At 34.7% G+C, this 16,376-nt stretch overlaps 2 protein-coding genes across 3 annotated transcripts in view; one reads left to right on the top strand and one right to left on the bottom strand.

Moving 5' to 3' along the window:
- The window catches only part of FAM135A (family with sequence similarity 135 member A), a 461,750-nt gene that overhangs the window by 210,363 nt on the left and 235,011 nt on the right, over nucleotides 1–16,376 (bottom strand). The gene's annotated exons all lie outside the window — the stretch shown is intronic.
- Nucleotides 1–16,376, top strand: part of COL9A1 (collagen type IX alpha 1 chain) — a 100,241-nt gene that overhangs the window by 31,631 nt on the left and 52,234 nt on the right. For both annotated transcript variants that reach the window (XR_012496642.1, XM_074333167.1), the window contains exons 9-17: nucleotides 50–112; nucleotides 6,300–6,353; nucleotides 6,619–6,654; nucleotides 8,558–8,581; nucleotides 8,942–8,995; nucleotides 10,328–10,381; nucleotides 11,041–11,073; nucleotides 11,799–11,855; nucleotides 13,329–13,382. Coding sequence is in view for 1 of the 2 variants with exons in the window: in XM_074333167.1 (XP_074189268.1) it covers nucleotides 50–112; nucleotides 6,300–6,353; nucleotides 6,619–6,654; nucleotides 8,558–8,581; nucleotides 8,942–8,995; nucleotides 10,328–10,381; nucleotides 11,041–11,073; nucleotides 11,799–11,855; nucleotides 13,329–13,382 (429 nt within the window). In the remaining variant the exon portion in view is untranslated. The remainder of the gene's footprint in view (nucleotides 1–49; nucleotides 113–6,299; nucleotides 6,354–6,618; nucleotides 6,655–8,557; nucleotides 8,582–8,941; nucleotides 8,996–10,327; nucleotides 10,382–11,040; nucleotides 11,074–11,798; nucleotides 11,856–13,328; nucleotides 13,383–16,376) is intronic.

The following is a 16,376-nucleotide window of genomic DNA, read 5'->3' as shown; positions in this document are numbered from 1 at the left end:
CTCAACTTTGCACCTTTTCCTCTTCCTGCCTCACCCTTTCCCTGCTCAGGGTCCTGTTGGAGAACCGGGAAAGCCAGGAGCTCCGGGCAAGCCTGGCACGCCAGGTGCTGATGTGAGTAGGCCAGCGCTGGGTGTGTGTGTGTATGTGTGTGTGTGTGTGTGTGTGGGGGGGGGGGGTTGAGGAGGAAGAAGGAAGGTAGAAAGAGGGGGAGGAAGGGAGAGACATAGAGATGAGCTAAAGGGGTGTTGGGGGGCGGTAGACTCCGCTGAAACAGGGCTGTGGCCCTGAATTTGCCTGGTGTGGGTGGCATGGAGGCAGCAGTTTTCTGCAAAGGAACCTGCAAATGTGGTGATAGGTATCTCCAGGCTCCCTGGGGACAGCAGGCAGCACTGGCATTTCCTCCTCTCAGAAAACAGTAATGGTACTGGCTTCCTGCCTCAGTCAGTCCACTCTGCTCTCCCGGTGAACTCTCAGGCCCACTTTGGGGCACCGGGGGGGTGGGGGGGGGGAATGCTGGGGGACTTTGGGGCACAGGGAATGCCAGGGGAGGAGGGATCCTACTGGCTTCTGCTGGGGTTTGGCAGCAAGTTGTCACTGCTCTTGTCCTCTCACTGGCACTCCCTGGATTCATTTAGAAAAAGAATCTGCAGGCAGGGAAAGGGGCAGAGTACTCCTAAATCCCAAGGAAGAGAAAAAAGATGCCCTTGAGGGGAAGCCCTGAAGTGAGTGGGGCTATCTGGGGGTGGCCTTGGGCAGGGACATGGTCAGTGCATATAGAATAGGAAATTCAAAACTAGTTTTCTCTCTTTCCATGGCATTTCCTTAGCTGGCATCACTGACAGAAATAAGCTGGCTAGGGTTGCTTGAAGACTGGGAACCAGCAACCAATTTCCCCAATTTCCCCATCTCCATAACCCTTGCCGCCATCTGGGGAAAGCTCAGATACTGAGTTGTATGGTAAACCTAACACTAAATTATATTTCTTCAGAGTAAAATGACTTCAGGACTCTCAGCTTTTCCTCTCTCAATGCATTTGGCTATTTCTTGTTAAGGTCCCAGTATAGGCCAGTCCTTGACTTTGTCGTTGGGATACAAAGTGAAGTAAGATATGGCATCTGTTCTCAGAGGACAGATAGTAGTGTATCCAAGTCATCCTTCAACTTGCCACTTTACCTGGTTTCCCAAAACTAAAGACTTTTCTAAATCAAAGAAAGCACCTGAAAACCTTTTATTGTAATTTCCAAGAATTTTTGGCTAGAGTTTAAGATAGATCCTTCACTTTACAGGAAGAAAAATAGCTAGATTTCAGCATTTATTAAGAAGTGCTTTCATTATCAAAGTTATCATAATGGGGGTACTTGTTTATGCTACATATTATGCTTTAGGAGATAGACTTTGTTTTACATTTCAAAGTTTGAACTTTCCATGTATGCAAAGTGATGGTGTATGAGGCCTCCAAGGACTAGTATTTGGATAATACAAACTGAAATTATATAACTTGGCTCTCAAGCTCTTCTCGAAAACATGTGAATGACTTGGAAATGTCACAGAATTAAAAAATCTGATAAATAAAAGGCCACTAAATAAAACAGTAGCCCAAATATATGTAGGATTTGTTTCTGTATTCCTTTGAAACTTGGACCTGACTTCTGTTTTGCATGAAAATTTATGATTAAATTATTATTGTTTATTATTATTTTTGTGGTGGTTGAAGCACATGATGTCTTGTCTCACTATTGGGTTGCAATAATTTCAGAGAGAGGGCTCGAGTTATTTGTGCATTAGTTTTATGATGCTTATGTAGTATGCTCAATAATTTTTTTTTACCATTTACTGTAAGATCATGAAGACAATGCCTGATTTTACTTTATATAGCAATTTCCCTACTTAAACAGAAATTTTGGGTGAACAGATGAAAGTATTTTAGAATCTTCCAAAGTACATGTACAATAACAATTACAAGTATTTTTTTTCTATGTCTATAGTGCAGAACAAACCAGATTTCCAAAGTTAAAAAATTTAAAAGAATAAGGCTTTTTACAGAACTTTGACCCTGGAAAGTCCTCAGGGACAAACTAATGAGAGCATTGACTCTGTCTCCGGGGATTGAGAAGGAAAGCAAGACAAAAAGAAAAAGAGAAAGGAAGGAGAGAAAAAGTAACAAATCCATGTATGTGCCCATATTGTAGTCATTTCCTAAAACTAAGCAAAAAAATAGCTATACTAATTTGCATTTGTGTAGAACAACTTTTTTCTCAAGCACCTTCGCAAACATTATTTGCTTTAACCTTACAACAACCTGGATAACAGGTTTGGCTAATATTATTCTCCACAGATTAGGAAACTGAATAATTATGAGGACAAGCAGTTTCCTCAGGGACCCAGAGTTATTCAGTGGCTAAGATAGTGAAGGAAACCAGATTTCTGGATTTTCAGATTCACTCTCTTTCTATATAGTTTTGCCCTATTCAGATACAAATGAGGTTCTTGAATAGATGAATAATCAGAGCAAATAGGGAAAAAAAGAATAAAAGTGAATTTTTACTATCTGAATTACCAACCAAGAAAAATGATATGGATAATTCAATGGATAATAAAAATAATTTATAATTGATATTTTATAAATATTTATAGATATTTCCATGCCCATATTCACCAAATTTTTAAATGGGATTCACAAGATTCTAAACTGAAAAGTTTTCTTACTCCATCCTTGGATCAGTTGACATTTTAAACAATCTTTTACCCTATATCAAGAATAGACATCGAGAATAATGAGATACTAGTAACTAAATCAGAGTTTGCTATTTGTTTATCCCTGGAAATAAGGGAGCTAAGTAATTAAGAAAGCTTTGGTAATCTTTTCTGGAAATGTGAATGTGAGTGTAGTGGTAGGACCTTAAACCTCCAACCTCTTTGTCTTCTGCTCTTTGGTTCATTGCAAAGCTGTATTTTTTGGTAATGTTAACAAGTGGTTAACCAGATGATGTTTGGAAGAATCTGAAAGGAACATGGTTTAAAGGTAATTATCCTAAGTTAAGTGGATTTTTAACAGAAAAGGTAAAAGAGTCACGGCAGCTATGTTTGTAGACTTATGCCTTGAGTCTCACAAGCTAAGTCATTGGAATGTTGGAAGGAAATTATACTGAGGGCTGGTGTTCCCTGCCAAACAGCAGCATGAAAGTTCAGAACATAGCCAGCTTCAATATCATCACATATAGAACTTTATCTTCATAAACATTCATATGAAAGCAATTCTTTCTGCCACCGGTACTATTTCCCTCTTTCATTTCTTTGATAAATAAGAATTATTGCAAATTGGAATTGTGTGTGTGAATGTGAATGTGGGGATATATATATATATATATATATATATATATATATATATATATATATACACATATATATGTATATATATGTACATATATATATATATATAGATATAGATATAGATATATGCTTTCCTTTCTTGCTAAGACTTTAACTTCTTTCCCTATAGACATGTAAAATTAGACAAGTCAGAACTTGGTTATAACCTTGTACCCAAAGCACAACAGCATTATTATCATCAATAATATCAATATAGACATTCTTATAGGCGCTATTTGCTGTGACATGCTCAGCAAGCTCTGTAAAACAGTATTTTATTTGTTCTTATAGCATCTGTCTAAGATAGGAAGAAGAAGAATTAGAATTATGTATAGGAATTATAGTTAAACCATGCCACTTTTTACAGGAAACAGGTTAGAACATCCTTTGAACGTATACAACTATTATCACTGGCAGATGTTATATATTAATAATTAAGGTAGTGAGTTATTAAAGAATCATTCTGAAAGGTCAGTGTAAGTGGAAATAGTAAGGCATTGAAGAAATGTGAGGGGTCCATGAAGTACAGTGCCTGTGGTTAATATCTAGATTTTTTTGGTTTGTTTATTTGCAGAACCCTTTCTGAATGAGGTTGTAAGCTCCCAGAGGGAAGGGAACATGTCTTATACTTCATGTGAACTCTTCACAGCAGCTAGAACAGAGCTGACCATATAATAACAATGATAATAATAATAGCTAACATTTATTCAGGGCTCACTCTGCCAGGCATTGTCGTAAGCACTTTGTGTATAATATCCCATTTAATCTTCAAAATTGCCACATGAGGTCGATATTATTATTATTATAATACCCATTTTACAGATTAGGAAATTGAGGCACTATACAGTTAAGCAACTTGCCAATGGTTGCACAGCTAAGTGGCAGAGCTGGGATTTGAACCAAAAGTGATATGGAGCGGACAAGTGTAATATCCCTCTACCTGACGGGCTAAACTATTCAGTAGTCATGAATTGAGTGTGTGTTAGTTGCTAGGAGCAATGTGCAAAGACTGAATGGACATGCAGTCCAGTCCTTGTCCTCATGGAGTTTATACTGATCTACATAGCTATTGCATAACAGAGTTCATCGTAACATCTGACACCAGAATGTATTTTCAATTTAATTCAAAGACCTTCCTAGGGATAGAAATACTTTATCATATCCTATGGAAAATGCTAAATAAGAAGTGACCTGAAAGCAGCCTCCAGGTTATCCAATCATTTACTTGGTTCTGCTTTAATATTAGGCACTGGAATTCTACCACACATAGTAGCTACTGTCCTCCACTCTTGTCAGTGTTTCCAGTCACAGATTGAAGATAGTTGGGTGGGCTGCGTGTGTGGGAATTGACCAGGATTGGTCTTGGAGGACATAATCCCCATGAAGTGGGTATTTGAGATTCCATTAGTCAAACATGCCCTGAGGTTTACAAAATCTATGTGCCAGATGTGCTTCCAGAGAGTGCTCCTGGATGTATAGTTTGTTTGCTGAAATGCAAAAGCGAATGTTTCATTACTATGGGTGTTCAGCATCTAAGATGATGGGGCTTACTCCCAAATTACAGTGTTGTAATTAGACTAGGTTGATTGAAAATCAAGACAGTCTGTCAAAAATTCTTTTATGTGTTTTTAATAACTTTCACTTTTGGTAAATTTCCAGTAATTAACATTTTCAACTCATTTTTTTTTTCTGCTTCCTTTGATTCATTCTGTGGAGATATGAGAGAAATTAATTGATGTAGAGAAATGTAAATATGGTGGCCAGTGAACTAGATTTCTATACAAATTATAAGAAAGCATTTTATTGATAGTTATGCAGACTATGACAGATTAAATATAGGTTTTGGTGATCCACTTTTAAATAGGGTTTTTATATTTTCAAGGAATCCCTCCCTCGATTAATATCATTTGAGTCTTTTCCAAAATCTTGATAATAGATAGGTTTTATGAAATATTTACATATGCATGCATATATGTATATGTACATATATACAGATACACATAAACATGTTTATCTTTAGGAAGGTATAATTTCAAGATTACCTTATAAATGAAAACATCTAAAAGTATCAGAGTAAAGAAAAAATTAAAAATATAAAAATGCCTCTTCACCAAAATGGAAATCCAGGTATTGACATAGTATTATCAGCTTTAATATCTATTTTATATCGAAAATGATTATAAAATAAGAACTGGTAGGGAAAAATGAGAATGTTTGAGAGATACACTTTAATATTAAATATGATTGCTATAAGTATGTTTTATAGTAACTGGCTTAAATTCTATATATGGAGTGGCACACATGAAAATATATACTTAATTATAGATATTTTTGCAAAGGAAGATAATGTAAAAACATGCATGCTCTCAAATGTTTCAACTTTAAAAGTTAATGTTCTTAGATAAGCAATTGTCATTGGTAGAAGATGGCTAGAGGGCTTTAGGTGGCTGTAAATCAATAATGAGATTGATTATTTTTAACTCCTCATGAAGAAACATTTTATTAACTCTCGAAACATTATTAGAGAGTCAGAGAGAAATATAGTATTTTTATTTTATAAATGAAGTAAAGGAGGTTCATAAATATGAGTAAATGGCAGAGCCATGACCTGTTGTCCCATTAGATTTAGCTATTAGAACACTGTAATTGTTATATTGCATTTTTTTCAAAGCAATGTCAAAAATACTATATTATCCAACCTTGTGATAAACAATGCAGTTAGCAGGAAGTTAAGAATATGATAAAATTTATAGAAAGTAACTGATGACATGTTAAGCATTACTTTTGAGTAAGAGTATAGAAAGCTATTTATAAATATTTCCAACATACATAGGTAACCATCTTGTACATAATTAATACATAAAATGAAATTACCCACTTAGTAGTTTGCCTAAGGATGCTATAATAGTTCTAACATCTTATATGTTAGGGATTAACTGGACCTGATGGATCCCCTGGCTCTGTTGGACCAAGAGGACTAAAAGTAAGTTATTCCTCTGGTTTTAATTACTCGTATTAATTAAATGCAGAAGTATATTTTTGTCATAGTATTTGCAAATCAACTAACAGATTAGTTGTGAAGTAGCTGAAATACACTGTCCAACTAAAATTGTGTTTTAGTTGATTTAAATTAAAAACACGAAGGTGGAGTTTTTTAATGATTTGAATATTTATGCAGTTTGTATATTTACCTATTTATTCTAAAAAAAGCTAAATTTTATTCTAAATAAAGCTATTTTTATTTTTAGGGAGAACCTGGTGTGCCGGGATCTCGTGGATTTCCAGTAAGTGAATGTCAAGGGATAGAATTGAAAATATCCTATCTTTGGGTAAAATTCTGCCTTTGTGAAATTCTAAATGAAGTTTTCTACATAATATACATCACTAAGAAGTTTATAACTTATCTGGTGCAAGCATTCTATGAACAGAAAAATTTTAGAGAAACTTGAATGTACAGTATAAAAAAACATGTCTGTTTGCAGATGGTATTTCCCAATAGACAACGCCCCTTCCACCCCCACTGAGAGAAAACATTTCTTGCATAACAACAGCAAATTGAAGTATTCAGTGTTTAGCCCATGGCATTATACCACTTTCTTCACAACTGGTTTTATCCCTAATGAAATATCACCCATCAGATATTATCACCTGCCTGGTTCCCTGGCCAGTCTTTTCCTACATTGCACAATCTGGCAGATTTGTTATTTCTGTGTGTAAGAGAACTAGGTTCTCAGGCTGCTTTTCCTTTCTATTTTGCTCTTCATTCCCACCCCCCCCCTTTTTTTTTCATTAATCTGTATTTTTCCTCCTTGTTTTCTAGTTGTACTGTTTTCTTTGCTGTATTTCAGTGACTATCAACTTTTCCATTAAAGCCTGTTTTCAGAAGTGAATAGCTTGCTGCCCTTTCTCTCACATTTTTCAACTCAGAGCTCAACGTCTTATAGAGATGCCTTTAAAAAAACTCAGTGACATTTCTCAAACTTCTAATCTCTGATAATGAAATAACATTGACGACTTTGGTATTTTCAAGCATAACACTTATTTCCAAAATTGATCCACATATTAAAACGTTCAAGTAATTTTTCAAAGAATGCCTTGAAAAAGTCTCACTTACCATTAAAACACATTATTTATGTGAAATCATTGCTTGTTTTGGCTGCCTATATAATTAGAAATAATAATATAATTATCAGAGGGTATACATTGATTCCACTGGATGCTTCACATATGAATATTTTAGAAAAGAAAGTCTGGAATGATAGCTAACATGAAAATTGTGTCAGATATAGCTGTGAATAAAAGCTATTCAAACCAATGTAAGTAAGAAAAGAGTAATGAGGAACTCCAAGGGGGAAACTGAACATTGAAAGAAAAGAGAGAGAATAAGGGATTGTAGGCAGTTGATGTTCAGTTTTATTAAGTTCAACAAGCCTACAGTTAGGGTTTATTATATATTAGGTCCTATGCTGGGAATTCAGGCTGGGTGGATGAATGTGATGTGGTTTCAATCTTTAATTATACAGAGTTTGGTGTTGCTTAAAAGATATAAAGCATAAAGGGGAGAAAGATGGAATGACTAGCTTTAAAATCAAATTCAGCATATTAAATTAGGATCCCATCATAGGTCATTTCAGGAATGACACCATTTTATTTTTAATGTCTACTGGATTTGGTGTCTGGAAATATAGCCCTACTTGGCAAAGAGGGTATGTTTCGGACTCCTTTTCCTCCCCTGCCTCTCGGTGCTGAGTATTTGTTTAGAGAAACATCCAAACATCTTGTTATAAATTGTCAAGCAGTTCACTGTTTTGCTTTTAATGTAGGTGTCTTATAAAAATGAAAAACTCTTTATTTAAACTGTCAGGTTGTGATATGCCTATTCGTGAGTGATGGTAAGTTTTCCCGAGGGCAAGCATGGAAGACTTATTTACTTTGATTTTCTTTAAAAAAAAGTTTGGAAAAAATATTACTGGTTAGCTTAGACATGAAAGGAATGGTTTGAGGAACTGACACAAGCTTCTGCTTCCTGCAGAGGGAGAGCCTTGTTTGCTTTTGTTTATCCAGTGCTTGTTTTAGGATGAGCATCAGATACTTATTTAGTTTAATTTTGAATTGAGTTAGGCCTGTGTCTGTATTTATACTAAATATAAATCACATACCATAATAATTTTTATTTTCATCTTTTAGGGCCGTGGAATTCCTGGACCTCCTGTGAGTGTCATCTGTTGGCTTATTTTTACATAATCTACAAAATGACCTAGTTCTCGTATCCCAAGCTTTCTCTCCAACTAACACTCTATCTAGTGATGTTTATAGTGTTCTACCAAATGATCTTAGGTGGCCGCTAAGACAGCACTTGTATTGTGCCAAACAAAATATTTTATTAATGTAAGAAATTTCTGGTCTATTTTAAGAAATTAAAATTGGTTCAAATGAGATATTGTCTCACTGGAAACCAAAGCTAGCACAGATACATAATTTCAAGTCAGTTGTTTATCATATTGGGTATCATTTGCGAAAGATTGTAAAACATTCATGAATCACCATATCCCTTTAATGTGTTGACTTCAGGGTCCTCCTGGGTCAGCAGGTCTCCCTGGAGAGCTTGGCCGTGTTGGACCAATTGTGAGTATCACAGCATCTTTTGGTAGACATTTGCTGATTTAAAAGACAATGTTATTAGGGAAGGCAAATTGCCCTAACTGTATGTTTTCCCCTGCAAATCCAAAAAATGGCCTATGAATGTTATTTCAGTTCATAATATTGATGGGCACCAGGGATAAAAATGCTACCTTGTTTTTGTAGAGTGATTTTAATTTTTCCCATAGTTTTCAGCTAAAATTTTCTTCCCAACTTCCAGAATTACTGATCAAGTCATGAAGTGTCACCTCCATTATACAGACTCAGCCAGGATTGGGGTCCAGTGACTTTTGTGTTATACTCTATACATGAAATGAAAAGTGAATAGTCTAAATCATTTATAAATATATTTATGTTAGGATCATTATAATTGAACCAACAGAATTTAACTTTAGGCAATACAGAGCTGAACTTTATAGAAGGAACTGCTGATAATAAGTGCTTGATGTTAATATTCAATAAATATTTCAAAAATATTGTAGTGATGTTATGTGAAAGACAGATAATTATAAACTCATTGAGAATAGGAGCCACGTATTATATACCGTTGTTGCTTCCTATATATGCTTACTGTTTGACAAATTTATTTACTGAACAAATGAATGAATATGAAATGATTGTAAAGATAAATTAAACCTCAGATGCTTTTGACTTCTTATGGTAAAACATTAAGAAGGAAAACACATGCCAGGAGTAAGCTCTGGATATTAAGACTAATTGGAATCCGTTTTCAATTGAGTGTCTTACTTGAATTTAGTCATCTTTGATCTTTTGTCCATTTGCAAGAGACTGCAGTGACAGACCAAGTGATAGCTTGTGGGGACTAGAACAATGGAGAGTCTGGCATTGCAGAGGTTAACCTTCCATTTCACAGCTTCAGGCTCCCTGTAAGCCTTCTTTTGCTACCAATAGGGGAATGGCACTAGCAGTATTGACTGTTCAGCGCCTCTGTAAATCAACTAGAAAAATATGTCATGTTTCTGGTTTGTTTTTAGGATAGACAAAGTTATCATTCCATAGAGAATTGGCTTAGTTTTTTCCCACAAGTCTCTCTCTGCCTTGTTTTATTAGTTTGGTGAGACTGGAACCCCTTTATTCTTCTGGTTTTGTGGAGCTAATTAGATCATGGGCCACTCATTGATTTTGGTGGCAAGTCTATGCATGGTTGAGCTCTGTAAGGATTTCTAGTAATATCATTCTAATATAGGGGAATGCCTTGAAAAAGTCCCACTTACCATTAAAGCCCCTCTCACCAGTTTTGTGCACTGTGTTTTGACGTGTTTATAACCAATGTGTCACAATTTTCAAATAATTTAGGGTGACCCTGGGAGAAGAGGACCACCTGGCCCTCCTGGCCCCCCGGGACCCAGTGTAAGTTATTTGCAGCTTGAATTTCTCTGTGTCTGGAGAGTCAGGGTTAAAGAAATGCAAGAACCAAAAAAAAAAAAAAAAAGGAAATATCTGTTAATTGATTCATCCTAAAATTCTAAAATAGCCATCTTTTTTTTTTTTGCACCCATTCAGAGCATGGGTCTTTTTAGGCCAGAAAAGTAGAGGAATCACAATAACTTAAAAGGTGGTTTTCACGGGGAATGGCTACTCATTATTTTGTCTTTTGATGCTTATGATTTCTCAAATGCTTAAAATTTGGATGTATGAAAGGAACATTTTCAAATGAACTAGTTTTTACAAAGGATTTACATAGTAAGCAATTTTAAAAAATAGGAGTTTAAGTAGGAGATAATTTATATTTTGAATTTATGATTCAGAGTTCCCCATATTTTCTGTTCTGTCTCTCATTTCATCTCCCTTCAATCCCCTGACAGAATCTACTGCAATTCAGGGTTCTCTAAAAGAAACACAGCCATGAGCCAAGCTTTAAGAATATTAGCATATTATATGTGGCTCTTTGTACCTTATATTTTATTGAACAAGTACATTTATATTTTTTCCCAATGAACATTCTATTATAAGACGATTTGAATTAAATATTTAGCGATATTCTTAACTTTAATATTTTCTTACTTTAGGGAACAATTGGCTTTCAGGATGGAGATCCATTGGTAAGATGCGTTCCTTTGAACAAAATACAGTTTTAAGTCAAAGACCACGTAATATTCAGAAAAATTTTCTTTAAAATTATGTTGCTGGAAGATGTTGTATATTTGTCTTTTACTTTACTCAGATTGCAGAGCAAACTAGTAAACTTGTAGCTTATATACATTCAGACTCTGTTTTTCATTATAGAAATATCTTTGTTTTTCCATAATCATTTTACTTTATGACAAGGGCATGTTTTTCTACCAGAGCCCCCCAATTTTAAAAAGTAAAAATAAAATAATTCACTCTGAGACTTGTTTTACTTCTAGACTAATAGTCAAATGATGTTGGTAAACTGCACTAAATGCCATTTTGGCCCATTTGATGAGGCAATGTGAACCTCAGGGTAGTTAGTCCAGTGGAAGGGAGGTAAGGGGAAAGGACCAGGTCGTGGTATAATGGGTTATCTGGAAATGTTTTATTTCTTTAATAAATTACATCTAAAATAACTATGGCAAAATAATAACATTTCTTAAATCTGGATGGTGGCTATGTGGGGAAAGGGTTTTTTATATTCTGTATTTTCTATTTAAAATGAAATAAAAAAAGGAAAGGGTTGTTCTCGGTTATTGAATGAATATAATTGCATTGGGGTGCTATAGCTGGAATCCCCCCCCCCCAAATACCATTTTGTCATAAAGTGGAGACCTTAGTTTATGCACTTTCTGTCTCTCTTGGTCTTTGGCAGTGTCCCAATGCCTGTCCACCAGGTCGCTCAGGATATCCAGGCATACCAGGCTTGAGGGTAAGAGAATAATTTCAGAATTTTATTTTCAAGAGTGTTATCTGTAGAAAACACAGAACCTTTTCTTTATGCACTAGCCTTCCTGGTGCAGAGACCCCACTTGATGGATTAGGCAAGTCTGTATTGGCTTATTCTGTGGCTTAGTCTGTGGTCCTTATCTGTCCTAGAAATTCCTGCTGGTGCCCCTGACAGGTCTTCCTACTGAGACACAAATGTTTGCTTACACAGTACTTTTGTTGCTCAGAAAAGAAATACCAATAAAATATATTGGATTGAGAGACTTTAGTCACCAAATTAAAGTTCAGATGTTTGCTTCCTATGAAGGGGGCGGGGGGGTTGTGCACGTACTGTATTTGAACCTGTCCTAGTTTTTTTTTTTTTTAATGGAGAAACTGTGTAAAATAGGGAAGAAAAACGACTTTCCAAAAACATTGTTTTCTCTCACTCTGACATAATTACTTTAAATTTCCCATAAAAATGAAAAAATAAATACCATATGCTGAAGTTAAATGGCTTTCTCTCTCTAGTCTATGAATCTAAAGTGATTTTGAAAAATTCCAGACCAATGGAGTTCTGCTGTGATCTAAAAAGCCCCAAGGCACTGGTTTTCCAATTATGGTTTTCTCTCAGTTTAGTTTAGTGGATTCCCACAACTGCAGAAGATTTGGGCCTGGATTGGTGTCTTGTTTTTCACAAAGATTTTCACTCTCGGAACAAGAGAGGCTCTGAGAGTGAAAGCTCTGATAGACTTGATTTTGGAATGTTCATTTCATATTTGCCACATGTTATTGTCCAAAGCACACATACGCTTAGAACAGGTATACTGACAAGCAAAGATAGGGATATTTTCTCACGCTATGCAGCCTTCACTGACTGCTCTTTAGAGATTTCTGTTTGCACTTAAGATTGTGTACAAGAAGAGGCAGAAAGCTGTACATCTGCATAAGTCCCTTCTTCCACCTCCAGGAAGGAGGTGGGTATAGAGAGGGCAGAAGGGTTTTCAGAGCCCTTCAGAGAGCTCCAGAGAGCAGGGGATAGCCAGTTGAGTTGGGTCAGGGATGTCACCTCCAGAAAATAAGTTATTGGAAGAGACTTAAAGCTCTTAACCCAACTGTGAGAGGAAGTTTGGGATGGAGGGATCTAGGGACGAGTAGGCAGTGCATCATGTTGCTAAACCAGGTAATGGAGCTTTTGCTATTCTAGAACAGTGTTTTTCTATTAACTAAAACTGATATTTACCATATATAGCAGTAATGTAACACACATGGTGTTATTAAGGTCACTTAGGGTAGTCACATAACCTTTTCCTTAGCAGCACATTGACACAGATTTGGGGCAGCAAGATCACTTTCGGAATCTTCTGACCACTTTCTGTGTCAAACCCAATACAACTGTTTTTTATTTATTGGTCTATTTATTTATTTATTTATTTATTTATTTATTTATTTATTTATTTATTTTTGCATTTATTAGGGTCATAAAGGGCCTAAAGGAGAAATTGGTGAACCTGGAAGACAAGGTCACAAGGTAAGGAAAATGAGTATTTAATGGGTATATTGTTATTAGGAGGTAGTGACCATTTTTACTGTAAGGAATTATAAGGAATAATATAGCATGATATTTTACCCTCCCTTTTCAAATGATGATTGAAAAATTCTCTGTAGATGCATCAACAGTCTGGCTAAGCATAATATTCTAATGTTGTTCAATTACAAAAAACAAAGAAAGCATCATACATTTCCCTTTTTTTCTGTATTGCTACCTTTTGCTTTCCTTTTCAAATCAATCACATTCAGCTTTTATCCTTGATGTTTTTGACAGTCAAATGTTATTCAGCTAGCGTTTTCATGGCACTACACAAAATTTTATGACAACTATAAAATTGTATGACAAGTGTTGCTGAGACTAGCAAACAGAGAAGTTGGTAACTGGCTGATAGCTTCTGGTATTAAGTTCTGAAATAATTTAGCGATTTCTGATCTTATTTCAATATAACTTAGATTTTGACTAATCTGGAAGTTAGCAATAGGAATTATGCTATTGTCTGGATACAAACATGGAATCCATAGCACAGGCTGCATTGGGGCTGGCATGCCCTGTGGAAAAACCAAGGCTGAAATTTAAAACAAAGTGGCTTACTTTTCCTTTTTCATCCACTAGTATAAATCTTATTTAAGTGTCTAAGAATTTGACTTCCTGTATAGTATAATTTTTGTCTCTGTTACTTCTATATTTTCCAAGATCAAACTGTTCTTATTAATGCAGGTCCTCTGGACTTTGTTGACTATGTTTTTCTGTACCTTTATTGAGTAGTGGCAGAAGATTAGTCTTTTTCTTTGGATGTTTAGAGCTGGAGAGGCAATTTATTAATATATTCAAGCATTAATATACTTGAACTCCTTAGTAAAAATCAGACTGCTGAACAACCTCAGGTAATCAGGATAAATAAGCCAATTTTCTGTACCTTATTACAGTTTGAACATTTATTTTAGAAGGTTTTTTTTTATTAGTTAGGTTCTGAATAATTAAGGCATTTTATTTATCTGGAATATAACAGCTGGGTTCTTAAGTTGTAATTGGAGAAAACAGAAAAAAAATTGAGTACTTTGGAAATATTTCTGCATGCCCATTCTTCTGCTGAATCTTAAAATTCATAATTTGAAAAATTCAACAAATATTTATTAAGTACCTTTTATGCGCTACTGTTTAAGTACTAGGGGTGCAAAAAAAAAATATATATATATATACATATATACATATATGTCCAATTACAGGTTACTGACTAAATTAAATATGGTATATCCATATAATAGGATATTATTTAACCATAAAAATAAGTATGTAAGAATATTAAATTACACTAAAAGATATTTGTGAGGTAATACCCATGGTAAAGCAGATACAGACTTCTGTTATTTTTATGCTATGCATCCTTTCCTTCTTCTTTTGATGACTCCTTTTATCTGGGGAACTTCTACTCCCCCATCCCATGGGATTTGGGGATAGAGCTGTCAATCAGAGAATCTCTCCATTCTCCCCAGGAAACCAGTAGTTATGATACCTATACAAGTTAATTAGCTGGACTCTCAAATTTGGTTTGGTCTTCAATGAGGAACCTGCAAATTGTTTTGGTGTGTGAGATAATTGGCCACAATTTTCATTTGAAATTGTTGAAAAATTTTTAAATTTATTTTGCATGTTTGTGTCACTTAAAACTTGCAATGGTGTTTTTAAAAATTGACATATGAAAAGAGTATGACAATAGCTCATTGAATAATTAACTTTGAAAGGGCTAATAGATGAACTGAACTGTGAAACTGAAAGCAGCATGATGAAGACTTAAGAGTAGGGGTCTGAAGTTTGCACTTAGGTTCACAATTCTGCTTTGAATTTACTCAATAAATTATTTTAAAAAGATTTTTAAAATCATTTATGAATATAGGAATAAGTAGTCAAAATATTTCAGTAAAATGATAATAAATTACTACTTCTAAATTTGTCACTTAAGTTTGTGATTATTGATTAGTTGTGTGCTATTCATCTGCTGGTGAAATATTTAAATCAACTACATTACTCGAAGGTTTATAAAGACTCTATGAGAAAATACCCATACCCTGCAAATGAACACTTAGAGTGGACATATCAATCACTATTGTTTTTGTAGGTAGGTAGAGAAATATAAGTAGTATTTTATTATACACATCTGTTGATTATTTGCTATGAGCTAACTAATTTACAGGCTTTCCCACTGGGACTGCCTCTGCCCACTGTCAATCCTATGTTCTTATAGAAAATAATCTGAACATAATTATGAGACTAAAACCAGTATGTAAGATTTTATAATTAATACAAAGATCAAGTATAAATGACTTAGGTATGACCTAGTTCTTTGCATCATATGCTCAAGTGCTCTATATTAGTACTGCTGTTAAATTTTATGTATCTCTGTGTGTGTTTGAGTGTGTGTGTGTGTGTGTGTGTGTGTGTGTGTGTGAAAATCTCCAAAAATAAGGTATAGTCTGTGGCAAGAATATCATGAATCAAAGCATGTACTAAGCAATAGAAATGGATCTTCTGTGATTTCATTTACATAATATTAAAAATAAAGAGTTTTTCTCATGATTAATTTCACAATTTAAGATAGATATCTATTATCACAGAAATGCAGGGAAGTATATCTATTGTAAAAAGTAAAACTTGTCAGAGAGAAAATAACTTCTCTTTCAGAGTTAATAAAATAATCTTTCTGTAAGAAGCAGCAGTTGGATTTCCTTATGGAATATATTAACATTTAAAAGTGCATGAGAGGTTATAGAATTAATATGAAAAAGTCAAAACAATAATTAGTTAGAAAACAATGGAAATATATTCCATTGGCAATAGTTATGAAATAGTCAAAATACTTTGGAACAAATTTAAGAAATATTTAAGACTAATATGAAGAAAAGAACAAAACTTTACTGATATAATAGAAAGAAAAAAATTTGATTCAATAGGAAGGCAAACTGAATTACAAGATAG

This window comes from Rhinolophus sinicus, linkage group LG05 (genome assembly GCF_036562045.2).
Source record: "Rhinolophus sinicus isolate RSC01 linkage group LG05, ASM3656204v1, whole genome shotgun sequence".
Classification (NCBI taxonomy): Eukaryota; Metazoa; Chordata; class Mammalia; order Chiroptera; family Rhinolophidae; genus Rhinolophus; species Rhinolophus sinicus.
This window is presented reverse-complemented; position numbering and strand designations above follow the sequence as displayed.